The sequence below is a fragment of the Cebus imitator genome, unplaced genomic scaffold (assembly GCF_001604975.1).
Source record: "Cebus imitator isolate Cc_AM_T3 unplaced genomic scaffold, Cebus_imitator-1.0 Scaffold40, whole genome shotgun sequence".
Classification (NCBI taxonomy): domain Eukaryota; kingdom Metazoa; phylum Chordata; class Mammalia; order Primates; family Cebidae; genus Cebus; species Cebus imitator.
This window is the reverse complement of record NW_016107355.1, coordinates 3,903,923-3,916,756: the sequence shown is the minus strand read 5'-3', so window position 1 is coordinate 3,916,756 and position 12,834 is coordinate 3,903,923. Positions and strand designations below refer to the sequence as shown.

General features: G+C 33.1%; 1 protein-coding gene across 4 annotated transcripts in view; it reads right to left on the bottom strand.

Annotated features, from left to right (window-relative positions):
* Positions 1-3,464: 3,464 nt before the first annotated feature.
* The window catches only part of FSTL5 (follistatin like 5), an 826,955-nt gene continuing 817,585 nt past the window's right edge, over positions 3,465-12,834 (bottom strand). For all 4 annotated transcript variants that reach the window (XM_017525990.2, XM_017525989.2, XM_017525991.2 and 1 more), the window contains one exon: positions 3,465-6,011. In XM_017525990.2, coding sequence (XP_017381479.1) covers positions 5,309-6,011 — 703 coding nt within the window. In that variant the 3' untranslated portion in view covers positions 3,465-5,308. The remainder of the gene's footprint in view (positions 6,012-12,834) is intronic.

The following is a 12,834-nucleotide window of genomic DNA, read 5'->3' as shown; positions in this document are numbered from 1 at the left end:
CAGACCCATTGAAATGCACCTGGTATCTCAGTTGGAGCTAGGAGGTTTCTAGATTTCTGTATCTCTTTCACTGGGTTTTGTGCACTGGAGTTGTGTCTATTTAGCCATCTTAGAGAGAGGGAGTCTATATTTTTATCTATTTGAATGCTATGAGAGATGTGAGATTCTGTGATCCATAATCATTCTGCAAATTTATATAGGAATCCTATATTGTAATAATCTTTGTGTGACTCACTATCATGGCTCTAGATTTAATTGTCATTCCAAAATACTAATATGTTTGAATGTTAAAAGTTCATTCTCCAATGTGCCTAGATGTACTTTAACTTTCCTACGCTCAAATTAAAACACACACACGTGCACATGCATGCACACACAGTGAGGTGTTTACTTCCTGCGGAGTGGAAAAGTGCATGGTAGATGGCAGATTTGCACAAAATAGACAAAATAAAAATGATACTTCTATCAGCAAGCAACTTTTAAAAATGCTATAAAATTAACATGTTATATGTTAGTAACTTATCAATATCTTCACTTTTGTTCAACTTATAACAATTACCCTATAGAAAGATTCATGTTTGAAGATAATGTTTATTAATAAAGAGAAAGTGATAAATTATACTTTATAAGGTCAAATGTTGATTTTTTTTGGCTAGCCTTTGTTGATGTTCTGAAAGGACAGAAAATGAAGAGCAAAAGTAGTTTAAAAGCAGGTAAGTAAGTAATATCTAACTTTGTTTTTTTTCTTTTGAGATGGAGTCTTGCTCTATTGCCAGGCTGGAGTGCAGTGGCACGATTTCAACTCACTGCAATCTCTGCCATCTGGGTTCAAGCGATTCTCCTGAGTAGCTGGGACTACAGGCGTGTGCCACCACTCCCAGCTAATGTTTGTAGTTTACTTCCTAGAGACCAGGTTTTGCCATGTTGGCCAAGATGGTCTCAATCTTTTGACTTTGTAATCTGCCAGCCTTGGCCTCCCAAGTGCAGGGATCACAGGCATGGGTCACCGACCGGCTATATTTAATCATTTTAAAAGAGCTATTTGTTTTCACATATCTGCCTTTATTATCATGAGGTATTTTATTTAGATTTTATAACTTTGAACAAGTTTATGGATCCAGGTGTAAAATAACACTGTTCATTTTAATGGAAATACAAAAAGGATCTTCAATAAGGAATACTTGAATAATTATTGAATATTTGAATAACTGAATGCCTATTTAAATTACATGGACATTTTTCCAATTGAAATATAAATATACTTTTGACACTGAGGTGATCTTGATTCTTCTTCTAAAAAGGAGGATATTGTGTATTTAGAGACAGTCGTTCAATACATTTACAAAACATCAAAACAGAGTATGTTTGATATTTTGGTGTGTTGTCAATTTCAGCCAAACTTAATTATAGCCTTGAAAACAAGTCCCAATATATTGAGAATATTGTTCATAAACTCTAGTATAAAAGAACTGTTAAAACTTTTCCAATTCACCAGCTAGCTGTAAATTACTGTAAAATAACTGTGCACTATCCACTAAAAATCAGAGACAGTTTCATTTTGCTGTTGAATATTACTGAAAAGCTAAGTGCTTTTCCATTTGCTAACAGGACTATGCAATTTATTAAAGGCAAAAAAACAAAAAGCTATGCTCATATGGTGAAGATTTAGTCTTCTAGAAAGAGAGGAAAATTTATCATGACTTAAGACAGCAGATGAGAACTTCCATAGCATGAATTTCAGAATATGTCTCTGCCTCTGAAGTTTCTCAGGAGTGGTACATGATATTAGACTGTTATTGAAAGAAAAGTGAAAGTAGATATTTGGTAGGTGCTTCATTTGTTCTCTTTGTCCATTCATAAAGGAACATGGTAAATGCAGCATGTGAAAATACGAGTTCTTAAAATTGCAAATTTGGTTTGCACATTTTTATTTCATTTTACTGTTTTCCATAAATAGTGAAAACACCATATAAAGATGTTTTCTTGAATATTAATAATATTCTTAACTTTTTTCTGTCTTTAAATATTTGCACAATATAATAAGTTGTCAGGTATTATTAAACATTATTTTGTCATGTAAAAATATTGATTAGTAAACTTCAACTGAATTAATTTCATAAAAGAAAATTCTGAGAATAACTTTTGAGTGAGAATCAGAAATCCTAAATCACAATTTTTTAAGTGCTTCAGCTTTACATGGATATAGTTCTTCTTTATGGCTTTTTTTATTTCTATCAATGGTGTCATATTTTAGTCTCATTATTTTAGTTCCTTTTGTGATCCATATTTATTCAGTTGCCATTTCAGATATGGTTCCTTAACGAGTCTTATTTTTTAAAATTTGCTTTCGATTTAATTGTCATGCATTAAAGGTCATAAACTCACATTTTTACAAAAGTTACCTAAGCAATTCCATTTCCTCCAATTTCATTATTCTTCAGTTAAATTTTAATTCCACTAAAAAGGTCATAAATTTTAAAAAATATTGTTTTCGTTATCATTTTTTTTTTAGAAATTAGTTTTTTGGTATCTACAGAAGCAGTAAAGAAATTATAATATTGATCCAAAAATTTGGATTAATTCCAAATTTTTTAACTAGTTTCAATCCTCACCTTTCTCCCTTAAAAGCTGTTTACAACCTACTTTGTCTTACTTATATCAACAATTTTAAAATAAATCATTTACTTTCTTTTTCAGTTTTGCTCAATGGCCTCCCTACATTTTATTTTCATTCTTGCTTTCATACATTTACTCATTCCATGCCTATCATTGCTATAATTTCATTTTTTTCTTTTGTCTGTTAACAATCTACTCTTTGGGGTTATAGCTTCATTTTAAAGCAGTTTACTCATCATTTTATCCTAGTTTTTCTTCACTTTCACTTTTACACACACCCACATTAGCGCTGATAAGACTATTTACAGTACACTTTAATCAGTTTGTGCATAGGATCGTACCCTGTATGCTATTACTTTTACTCTGTCTTTGAAGAAAGAAATATCTACTTCTGATGTAATTGTAGCATAAATGTTCATCTGATTTTTTAGAGCTCACAAATATCAGTATTTTAACAATCAGAATGTTTTTAAAAAGTGACTCAATATTTGTATGATTAATGCTGTAAGGCCATGGAAAGAAAAGCATATTCTTCTGAGTACAATTTTGATATTCCTGTTCAATATTTTCATTGAATACACCAGAAAAGAAGGGATTCTATAGAAATACACATCATGTAATGAATATATGCCTTGCTGTAAACATTGAATAATCAAAGGATATTCAATTTAGATTTCATATAAGAAGACAAGCTAACTTCTTTTTCCTTGATTGATATCAGTTTACTTTACCTTCACCTGACCTCATCACTTTAAGAATAATGCAGAGTACTACACTATATCTGAAGCATTGGGAGAATTTTTTTTTAAATGTTATGCATATTAAATCATTGACTGAACTCTCAAGGGTTAAAATGTAAGAGGTTTATTCTTCTTTTATCAAGCAATGTCTACAGACAGAGCATCCACATGATATAAGCTACAAAAGAGGAATGTATGCGACAAACTTATATTAAATCATTAAGTCACAGACATTTTATATGATTCATGTTCACAAGGAAGAAAACTGCTAAAAAGTAAAGTAGATTCGATAAGTAGAAACATAAGCGGATTTTTGTTGTTTATTAAATCTACCTCGCATAATGTTTCTGCTGAGAAGAAATCCACTGTATCACACAGCTCAGGATGCTATATACACATAAGATATTACACACTATAAAATTTCAGGTTTGTAAGCAGTTTTACACAATTTAAACTGGAGTAAAATTTGTATATTTAAAAAAGACCTCATTGGATTACCTTAAGTAAACGGAGGTCATGTCAACAGCCCATTAACATGTTTGCAACAAGAAGAACAAAAATAGGTATGAAGATTTTCAAAACATATATGCTATTACTTTAAGCCTGGATAATTATCTGCTTATTTTAATAAACCAGCTCTCTAGTTTTAAGCTACTTCTGCTGGCCTTCTCGTTTCCTCTTAAATCAGAATAGAAGCAACAATTTTTACCTCTCTACCGTGTCTCCGGTAGGAGGATTCGTTAGGTTTCAAATTAAAGCACATAGTGAGAAGGTGCTTTTAGGATTACATAGGAGATGAATTAAAGAAATCATTTGGGAAAATTATTTGGAATAAAGGTTTTTGATACATTATATTTACATAGCAAAGTCAATGGAGAAGTATATCTTTACTTACCACTGTGGGGCTACCCCTTTATTCCCAACTTATATGACTAATTCTTCTAAGCCACTAATACCTCATCAGTTCTATTGCCAGTTTTCTTTTCCTAGGTGTTAATTTTCCTTATATGGTTTACTTTAGCAGACCAAGGTAAATGTTTCTTTTTTTTTTAGAACCGAAAGCTCTTGATGATGCAATATTGGGCTACATGAAAAGAAACTATCTATTAACAAAGAGTCTATTCTGCTAGTAATAAACATCTGTAGGCAATTGACATCCCAGACCAACTTGCATTAAAAATATAATGCACTCTAGTGATTGATAGCAAAATGAGTAGATTGCAAATATTTTGATTGTAATTATTTTTTCTCCCTTCCTCCCCATTTTCTATAGCATGCTGCAGATTATACAGTAAATGTCAAGTAGAGATTGATACCTGTATACAACCTAAGGCCAACGTATGCCTTCAATTGATACTTCATTGAGGGTTAGACAAAAGACTGAAGGCAGGATTTGGCGCAAGAGATGTTTTCTAACAACAAGATATTTATAGTTATGAGGGCGTTTTGTATGCAGGTTTTAGTCTTCTTTTTCCTCCTGTGACATTCCCTTCAAGGCACAAAATATTATAAACAGTGGATAGGACCGAATGTTTTCAATTAAGAATTTTAAGTTTCCACAACACCTTTTATTTCTTGTTTAATCATACCAAAAGGACAGAGAAAAAAAATAAATTACCCTCAAAATGAAATAATGCTTAAGTCATCTGTAATTCCCTGCAGTTTAGTTTTTTAAATGATTTAAATCCTATTTTATTGTTTATAGCATAATTACACATTTGATTCTTGTGACTCATTTGATTTCTCATTAAATATTGTGGTAAATATTTCTAATTAACCAATATTAATAATTGTGTATGTCTTAGTCAAAAACAATTTATTTTATTTGGGCCAACCAAGTAAATTTTGTTTGGCTAGGATATAAACTTGGAAAGTTAAGTTGTAAATTTAAACAATGGATTAAGTGCAATGTATTGTAAAACTCTTCATTCAATAATTGTATCATAGGGCTTTTAGGCATCTCCAACCCAAATGACTGTATTTCCTTTCTCTACTTCGGTGATCTCACAGTTTAATTTATTGAGTCGTCCATCTAGTATGAAGAGAGAGTCCTTGGAAGGTGTCATCAGGTATTGACCGAACAAGCCACTGTCCTGGATTTGCCTGTTTATCCGGTTCCATGGCCATTCTTCTGCCTTGAGTGGTTCCTTGAGACTCTTTATCATCTTGACCTTGCCAGAAGAGAGCTCTACAAAGAGCACATCAGTTTGTGTGCTTGAACTACCATAGATGTTATATTGGTGGGCTTCAGTAAAGGATGGCTGAAATGCTAGATCAGATATGTGCAGATTTGTGTGAATATCAAAAGCCTCCTGTATTTCTCCTCTGATGGTGATATATTGAACCCTTACAAGACCTTTCACGTCATTAATGCTGACAAGGTAGTGGCCATCTGGAGAAACATATGGAGTGCCCGTCACATCACTATTGAACCCAATGACTGAGTCAGTTACACCGTCCACCATGACCTGTGGGGGAACTGCCCCAGTGCTGTCAGGTTTGCAGCCAACGAAATAGTAGCCACCCAAGTGTGTATAAGCCAGTGACTGGGGAACGCACTTATAGTCCTTCAAGTTAATTGTCTTGATGTATGACATGGTTTCAAGATCAATTTTTTGTAGTGCAGCTTCATCTTTATGAAGAATAAATCCAAACCTGAAGAAAAGAAAAATCTGAGTTAGACAGGAAAAATAATGGAGTTTTTACCTTAAGAAAAAACTATATACAGATAGAAAGTTCCAATGCAAGCCCAGGCTCTAATTGTCAGGCGAGGCAGAAATTTGTGTTATAATTGTGCTAGAATTAATCTTTAGCTTGTGTCACTCCGCTTCTTTCTCTAGGTCATTCTTTCTTTACATCCAAATCATCATAACTCATGCTGTAGAAAGAAAAATAATTAAAAGCAATACATCTGGTTAATTGCAGCAACAAATTTTTCTTTTAACATAGAGGGGAAGAAGTATACATTATTTCAAAAGTCTGTAAACCATCTGATTTTAAATAAACTTGGTTAACTATTGCCAAACCCAGCAAGAGTAAAAGGCTTGAATATATATCAGTTTCATTTATTTCATTTACTTCTTATATTGTCTTTTGACCATTAAATAAATGTGACACTCATCATTATTTAGATAAATTTAAGTAGAACATTTTTCAACTTTTCCATGTTTATATTGTTATTTTTAATGATATGCCTGCATTTTATTTGTTATCCTATAATGAATAAGGGAGAACTTTATTTTTATATTAAAGCCAACTAAACAATTTTTGTTTTTGTTTTGTTGGCCTTAAGTTATTTCAGTACTTTTCAAAGTATATGTGCTAAATATTGGCTAATAATTATCAGAGATATCTGTGCAGGTATAAATATAGTTTTAAACTAACCTAGAACACAGGCAGCTTTTTAGCAAAAATAAGTTACAAGACACAATGAAATAGAAACTATTAAACAAAATTATATCCAAAGTGGATTTGGTCAATGGAATTGTAAAGGACTTTTATTTATGTTTGAATTGACAATATTGATTCAGTCACCTCCTAATATTTCTAAAAGCTCATAAAAATAAAAATAAGAGAAATATTTTTCCATTCACTGTGTTCATAAGTAAAACAATGAAATGACCTTATTATAAGTATTAAGATAAAGCAAAACAAAAACTCTAAAGGTAGCCAATTACGTTATCATCACCTGTGTAATTATCTTTACGCTAATTATCACATATAGTTTTATTTCTGTAGAAAAAAAAATGACCATTTTCACGCATAGTACAAAATATGGTGCAATCAGGGTAATATCTCCTTAAAATGTCAAACGTAAGCATTTAGCAAGCTCAAAAATATAAGTAAACTTAGGCATTAAACATCATAGAAAAATAAAATAAATATTTTTAAAAATCAGTCCTGTTTTGCAATTGCAGAAGAAAGGGAGTGCCTAAGCACAGATGCTTTACAAAAATAGACATAAAATTGTAATTGCTTCCATTCTTCTTACATTAAATGTGGCTGACAAACCATATTATCATTTTAGCTATATTTAAAATTTATGACGAGACTATTTGTTGTCATTGGAGATAGTACAAATTCTTCTATATGAAGGAAAATTTGCAATGTAACTCATTTATAAAGCTTTCTTAAATATTTGTTAAACAACTAGTAAATACAAGACACTGGGAATGTATTGGAAGTCAACATAACTCTCCCTTTCTCCAATGAGTCTACACATTTTGAGTGGTAACAAACTGAAACAGGGCTTGTGAATAAATCTTGATTTTAGTATTCTGCTATACTATTATCTAATTTAGTAACTATTTCTTGTTCCATATATTTGAAATGGCAAAAAGAAACATATTTGAAAATAATATTTTGAGTGTGTCTCTGAATCATGCCCACCACTTGTAGCTTATTTGCTAGCTTTTTATCTATCCTGTCCTTAATAAATGTGTTTGTGTCTTTTCAGTAAACACAGCTCATACTGCACTGATTCAGGATACATTTTTTAGTCTTGATTATGATGGTATGAAGAAACATTCACACTTTTGATAATTACTTATAAATATTTTCATTTAAATATTAATGCCTGGTATGTAAATATAGTGTAGTTTTAAAATCCTACCTGAATACTAATGTATAAAAAACTTCAAACTGTCAACTGAGTCCCATATTTCTGTGTCTGCATCAAAAAATCATAAACATCTTAAGTATCACTATGTAATCGTAGACTTGTCTGATAAAATAACTTCATTTACTATAAACAAAAACATAATATTTTTTTATTAATGGACCACCATTAAGGATATATAGGTGAGTAAATATATTGGTATTATTTGAAAATCATGAATTATGTTGAAAAATATCTTTCTGTTATAAATTGTACATGAGCCCAGAGGAAAAGCCGTAATAGGCTCATTGAATAAAAGCAATAAGCCAAACAAGATTTGGCATTTCAGCTCTCCTCTTAACCTTGAGTCTTCTAGTCCCTTTGGGCTAGATTTCTGAATGCTAATGAGGAAGAATGAGACAAGCTCTCTTTACTCCTGAACAATTTTAACTTTGATACTATCAAATGTACTCAAGTTGTCTGTGATAAAATCTAGCTACTTTTGGAAGTAATTAAAATTTTAAAAAATGGTCCAGTTAAAAATGCAGAAGATCCATGAGGGGTGATAAAATTACATCTATTTTGGCATCTACATTGTATTTCCTTTAGGGCTAGAGATCTAGCTACATAAGCAGATGCATGAGAATGCCCGCAATTTTTCACCACTGATTTATTGGTTAGGAAGTGGTGTCTCTAATTCAAAATTTCCCCCAGTACAGATTGATATTCAGAAGTCTCCCACTGTTCATTAGTCTCTGATTAATATTTACGAGGCTCTCAACTTTCATGCCTGCTTAGTATAATAAAATCCTGCACAGTATTAGGTCTAACATAGTTTGTCTAGTATTTGTCAGAATGTGTACAGAAAGTTGCAGACTGAGAAATAAGAGAGTTAAAATTGCCTCTCAAAATCACTGCTTTTTCTGGGAAATTAATGCCCCTAGGAAAGTATGGGTTCCCTGCATAGCATTGTGTGGACTGTCAAATTTGGTGAAAAGAGTTATAGTAACTTTTTATTTCCAAACCGTTTTCTGTTTCTGAATGTCTAATCAATGTAGTTTATTATAAAGTTCATAAAAGCCTCAACTTTAATTATTGCTTTTATGATTTAAGCTAAGATCCTGAAATGATTTGGGCGAAGTAAGGGCTTTCATTCCAAGCTAACTTATTTTCATGATCCAGATTTTCAAAATAATAGACCTTACATAAATGTGACCTTATGTAAAGTCCTTGACTTCCAGGAGTTCCAATTTCTCATCAGCAGGAAAAGGATAAAAGTACTACCTTCTCTGAGGATGACAGTAAATGCATGTATATAACCAGGCATGCAGTAGATTCTCAATAAATAGAAATTGCCAGTCCTTTACATCTTGAATAGCCTTATTTTCCAATTATTAATCGCATAAAACATTTTCTATGGGACAACAGATTATCATAACCCAAGGATGAGAAAAACAAAACAAACCTATTATCAATTTTTCTGTGCAGCTAATATTTGCACAGTATTAAATAGTGTTACCCAAGTGTGGCTATAATTTTCCATTTATGTATATTAGAGAGATCAGGTTGACAATAAAAATACATGTTTTTATTCTTGCTCTCACTTGTACCAACAGTGTCTATGTCCAGTGCACATATTGGTTTATCACCAAATATCTCACATTGTTAAAAATGAAGACAGTCTAGTTCACTCCACCTCCACCTTCATTAGAAGCACTGCTTCAGTACTCACTGAGAACATAGAGGAGTAGGCTATGGTGGACTAGGTGAACCTGAGCTCTGCACAGATGATGAGATTTGAAATAGATTCTTGGCTTACTCAAGAATATTTGCTAAAAGTCACAAAAAATGTTCTGGCTTACTTTAGGACCTGGGTATCTATGGATATGGAGAGTTGTTGTCAGCGTTTATGTTATGGCAATTCAGGAGACTTGTAAGGGAAGTTATTTGGCACAGGAAGGAAGAGAACAGTCTTGAGATGCATGGTTGAAACACCACAAAGCCTGATAAGAGTCAGTGCTTGAAGGTCTCCACATCCCAAAAAGCCAGCCAGCAGTTCTTGCAATTGAGTAATGAATAGTTTCCCATGTCCTTTGCTCAGTCCTTGATCACACAGTCTCATAAAACAGGATTCCAGTCACTGTTGCCTGAGCACTTGCCATGTTACAGTGTTCTTATTCTCTTTTCAAATTAATCACCTGAGATGCTACTGAAGAAATCTCATGATTGCAAGCAACTCCTGTATAAATTTGTCACTGTCATCACCAAGAGCAGTGTCCTCATATGGTCCCAGATACGTTAAAGCTCATAAGTAAAGAACTCTGTAAGGTTTGCACAACAACAATTTTTGTGTCTCCTGGGTCTTAACACAGCATGAACTGTCTCCAGAGTCCTTGGATCTTATCATCTCAACTGTTCTTCTTACTACTGACTTTCAGTGTTTAACCACAGTGGCTCAACCTCCATACAAATAGCTGGGAAAGGACTAAATGCTTCCTCTCCAGTCCTACATGATCGTCTTCCTCAAACCCCATCATCTATACCACCTCAGATTTCAAAACAAGTCTTTGCATGTGCATTAATGGTTGCAAATGAAAATTAATGAGTGGTGACTGGTTGTATTTGAGGAGTGGGCTAGTCAGATACTCCATCCTGTTATAAACACCAACTGTGCTGCAATTCACATCTAAAACAAAAGCATTTTGAAAGCTGTTCTGATGTCCCAATTATTCAAGTCATATTCTTTGAAAAAAACTTTCCAGAATCACAGAATTTGACCAGCCATAGGAATTTGTATCATGGGAATTTTACTTGTGAAGGCTTAAACCCAAAACACACGATGAAGTGGCTAATGTTTTATAAATAAGTGTAGATAGGATTATTAATATCTAGGTTTTCTTATGAGATTATAAATGTCATGCTTTTCTAACTGAAAAGTAAAAAAATGCTGAACATTTAAGATACTATAATCATAATTTTCCCCATACGCATAATTAATATGTAAACCCAAACATACAATATGCTGTTTCAATGACATCTTCCATTATGCTATAGCTGACACAGTATTTTCATGGACAAAAACCATAAATCTGACATGAGTTATCATTCATTTGTTTATGAATAAATAAATATAAAGGAATTTATATTTAGTTGTTTTCTATTATCTCATACCAACCCTTTTAAGAAATGATTGAATGCTCTTCCTCTTCTTACTCAAGTACCAGAGGATTTAGTTTTTATCTGAACATCATCACATAAATAGTTCAGCAAAACAAATTTGTTTATAAAGAGTGGTCACATTCAGGTTTGGGAGAAGGGAAGCAGAGAGAAGCAGAATTGCCACATTTAGTAAAGATTTATTACGAGAGCAAGGACAGTTTCTCAATGGTCCTAATGCTTAGATGTTTTTGAGAAATTATAGCATTTTGAAGTTTTCTGTTTCCAAAGCACAGAATGTACTTCTACAAGTATACTATAGAAATTCTACATTATACATTTTTGCTACATTACTTCTTTTTTAAATTTTCCTTTTAGATTTTTTCATTAAAAAAGCAGAATGTGCTTCTGAATATGGAAGTCCTCATTTTCTTTCAGTATTCTATTTATTCTGATATGCAGGGAGTCTAATTGTTCTACACAAAATCAAAACTTAAATGCATAATTTAATTATAGAACATTCAGAATGTCTAATTGCTTAACAAAATTGGTATTGCAGTATAAAAGTCTATCACTTCTAGTGAGTAATTGGCACATATGGCAAAATCAGATTTTTAAATTTTAGATTTTATTTATTTATTTTTTGAAAAAGGGTTTTACTCTGTTGCCCAGGCTGGAGTGCAGTGGCCTGATCTTAAGTAACTGTAGCTTCTGACTCCTGGGATCAAGGGAATCCCTGCCTCAGATTTCTGAATAGCTGGGACTAGAGGCATATACCAGCATGCCTTGATAATCTTCTTATTTTTTGTAGAGGTGGATCTTGCTGTGTGGCCAAGGCTAGCCTTGAACTCATGGATTCAAGGGATCCTCCCACCTTGGCCTCCCAGTGTGCTGAGATTATAGAAATAAACCACTGTACCCTGCTAAAATCTATGTACATCACATATATTGCAGATTGTATTTCAGATATTAAAGCCCTCTACCTCTTTTTGAGGTGATTAAGAGCTTAGGACACAAAACTGACTACTGTGTTTTAAGGGGATATTTTATATAATTGGTTGTTCCTCCTGCTTTGGGATTGAAAAAACAACCTGAAAATCTGAAAAGAGTCTCCCTAAAGTCACTCATTTTTCTGATTTAGGTGTGTTTTATGTAGAAGTTGACAGATTCAGAGCTGGAATAGCAGAAACAGAGTAAGCAATTAGAAGAGTGAGAAAATGTTTATAAAGTACAGAGGTAGAAACAGAAAAGTAAGATCAAACAAAGGCAAAAGCAAGGCCGGGCACCGTGGCTCGTGCCTGTAATCTCGGCACACTGGGAGGCCGAGACGGGTGGATCCCTTGAGGCCAGGTGTTCAAGACCAGCCTGGTCAACATGGCGAAACCCCCCTCTACTAAAAATACAAAAGTTAGCCAGGCATGGTAGCATGCACCTGTAGTCCTGGCTACTTGGTACGCTGATATGGGAGGATCACTTGAACGCGGGAGGTGGAGGTTGCAGTGAGCCAAGATCAAGCCACTGCACTCCAGCCTCCAGGACAGAGTGAGACTCTGTCACAAAAAAAAGAAAAGCAAAAGCAGTTTTAAAGCCTATTAATCAGTCAAAAAATATTATCAACGTGTCCATTTTAAACATGCAAGACAGAAATAGTAAGTGAAAGAAAAGCTTTATGAAGAAACAGGTTTTGCATGAGTTGGATTCTAGATACCATATGACCAAATTCAA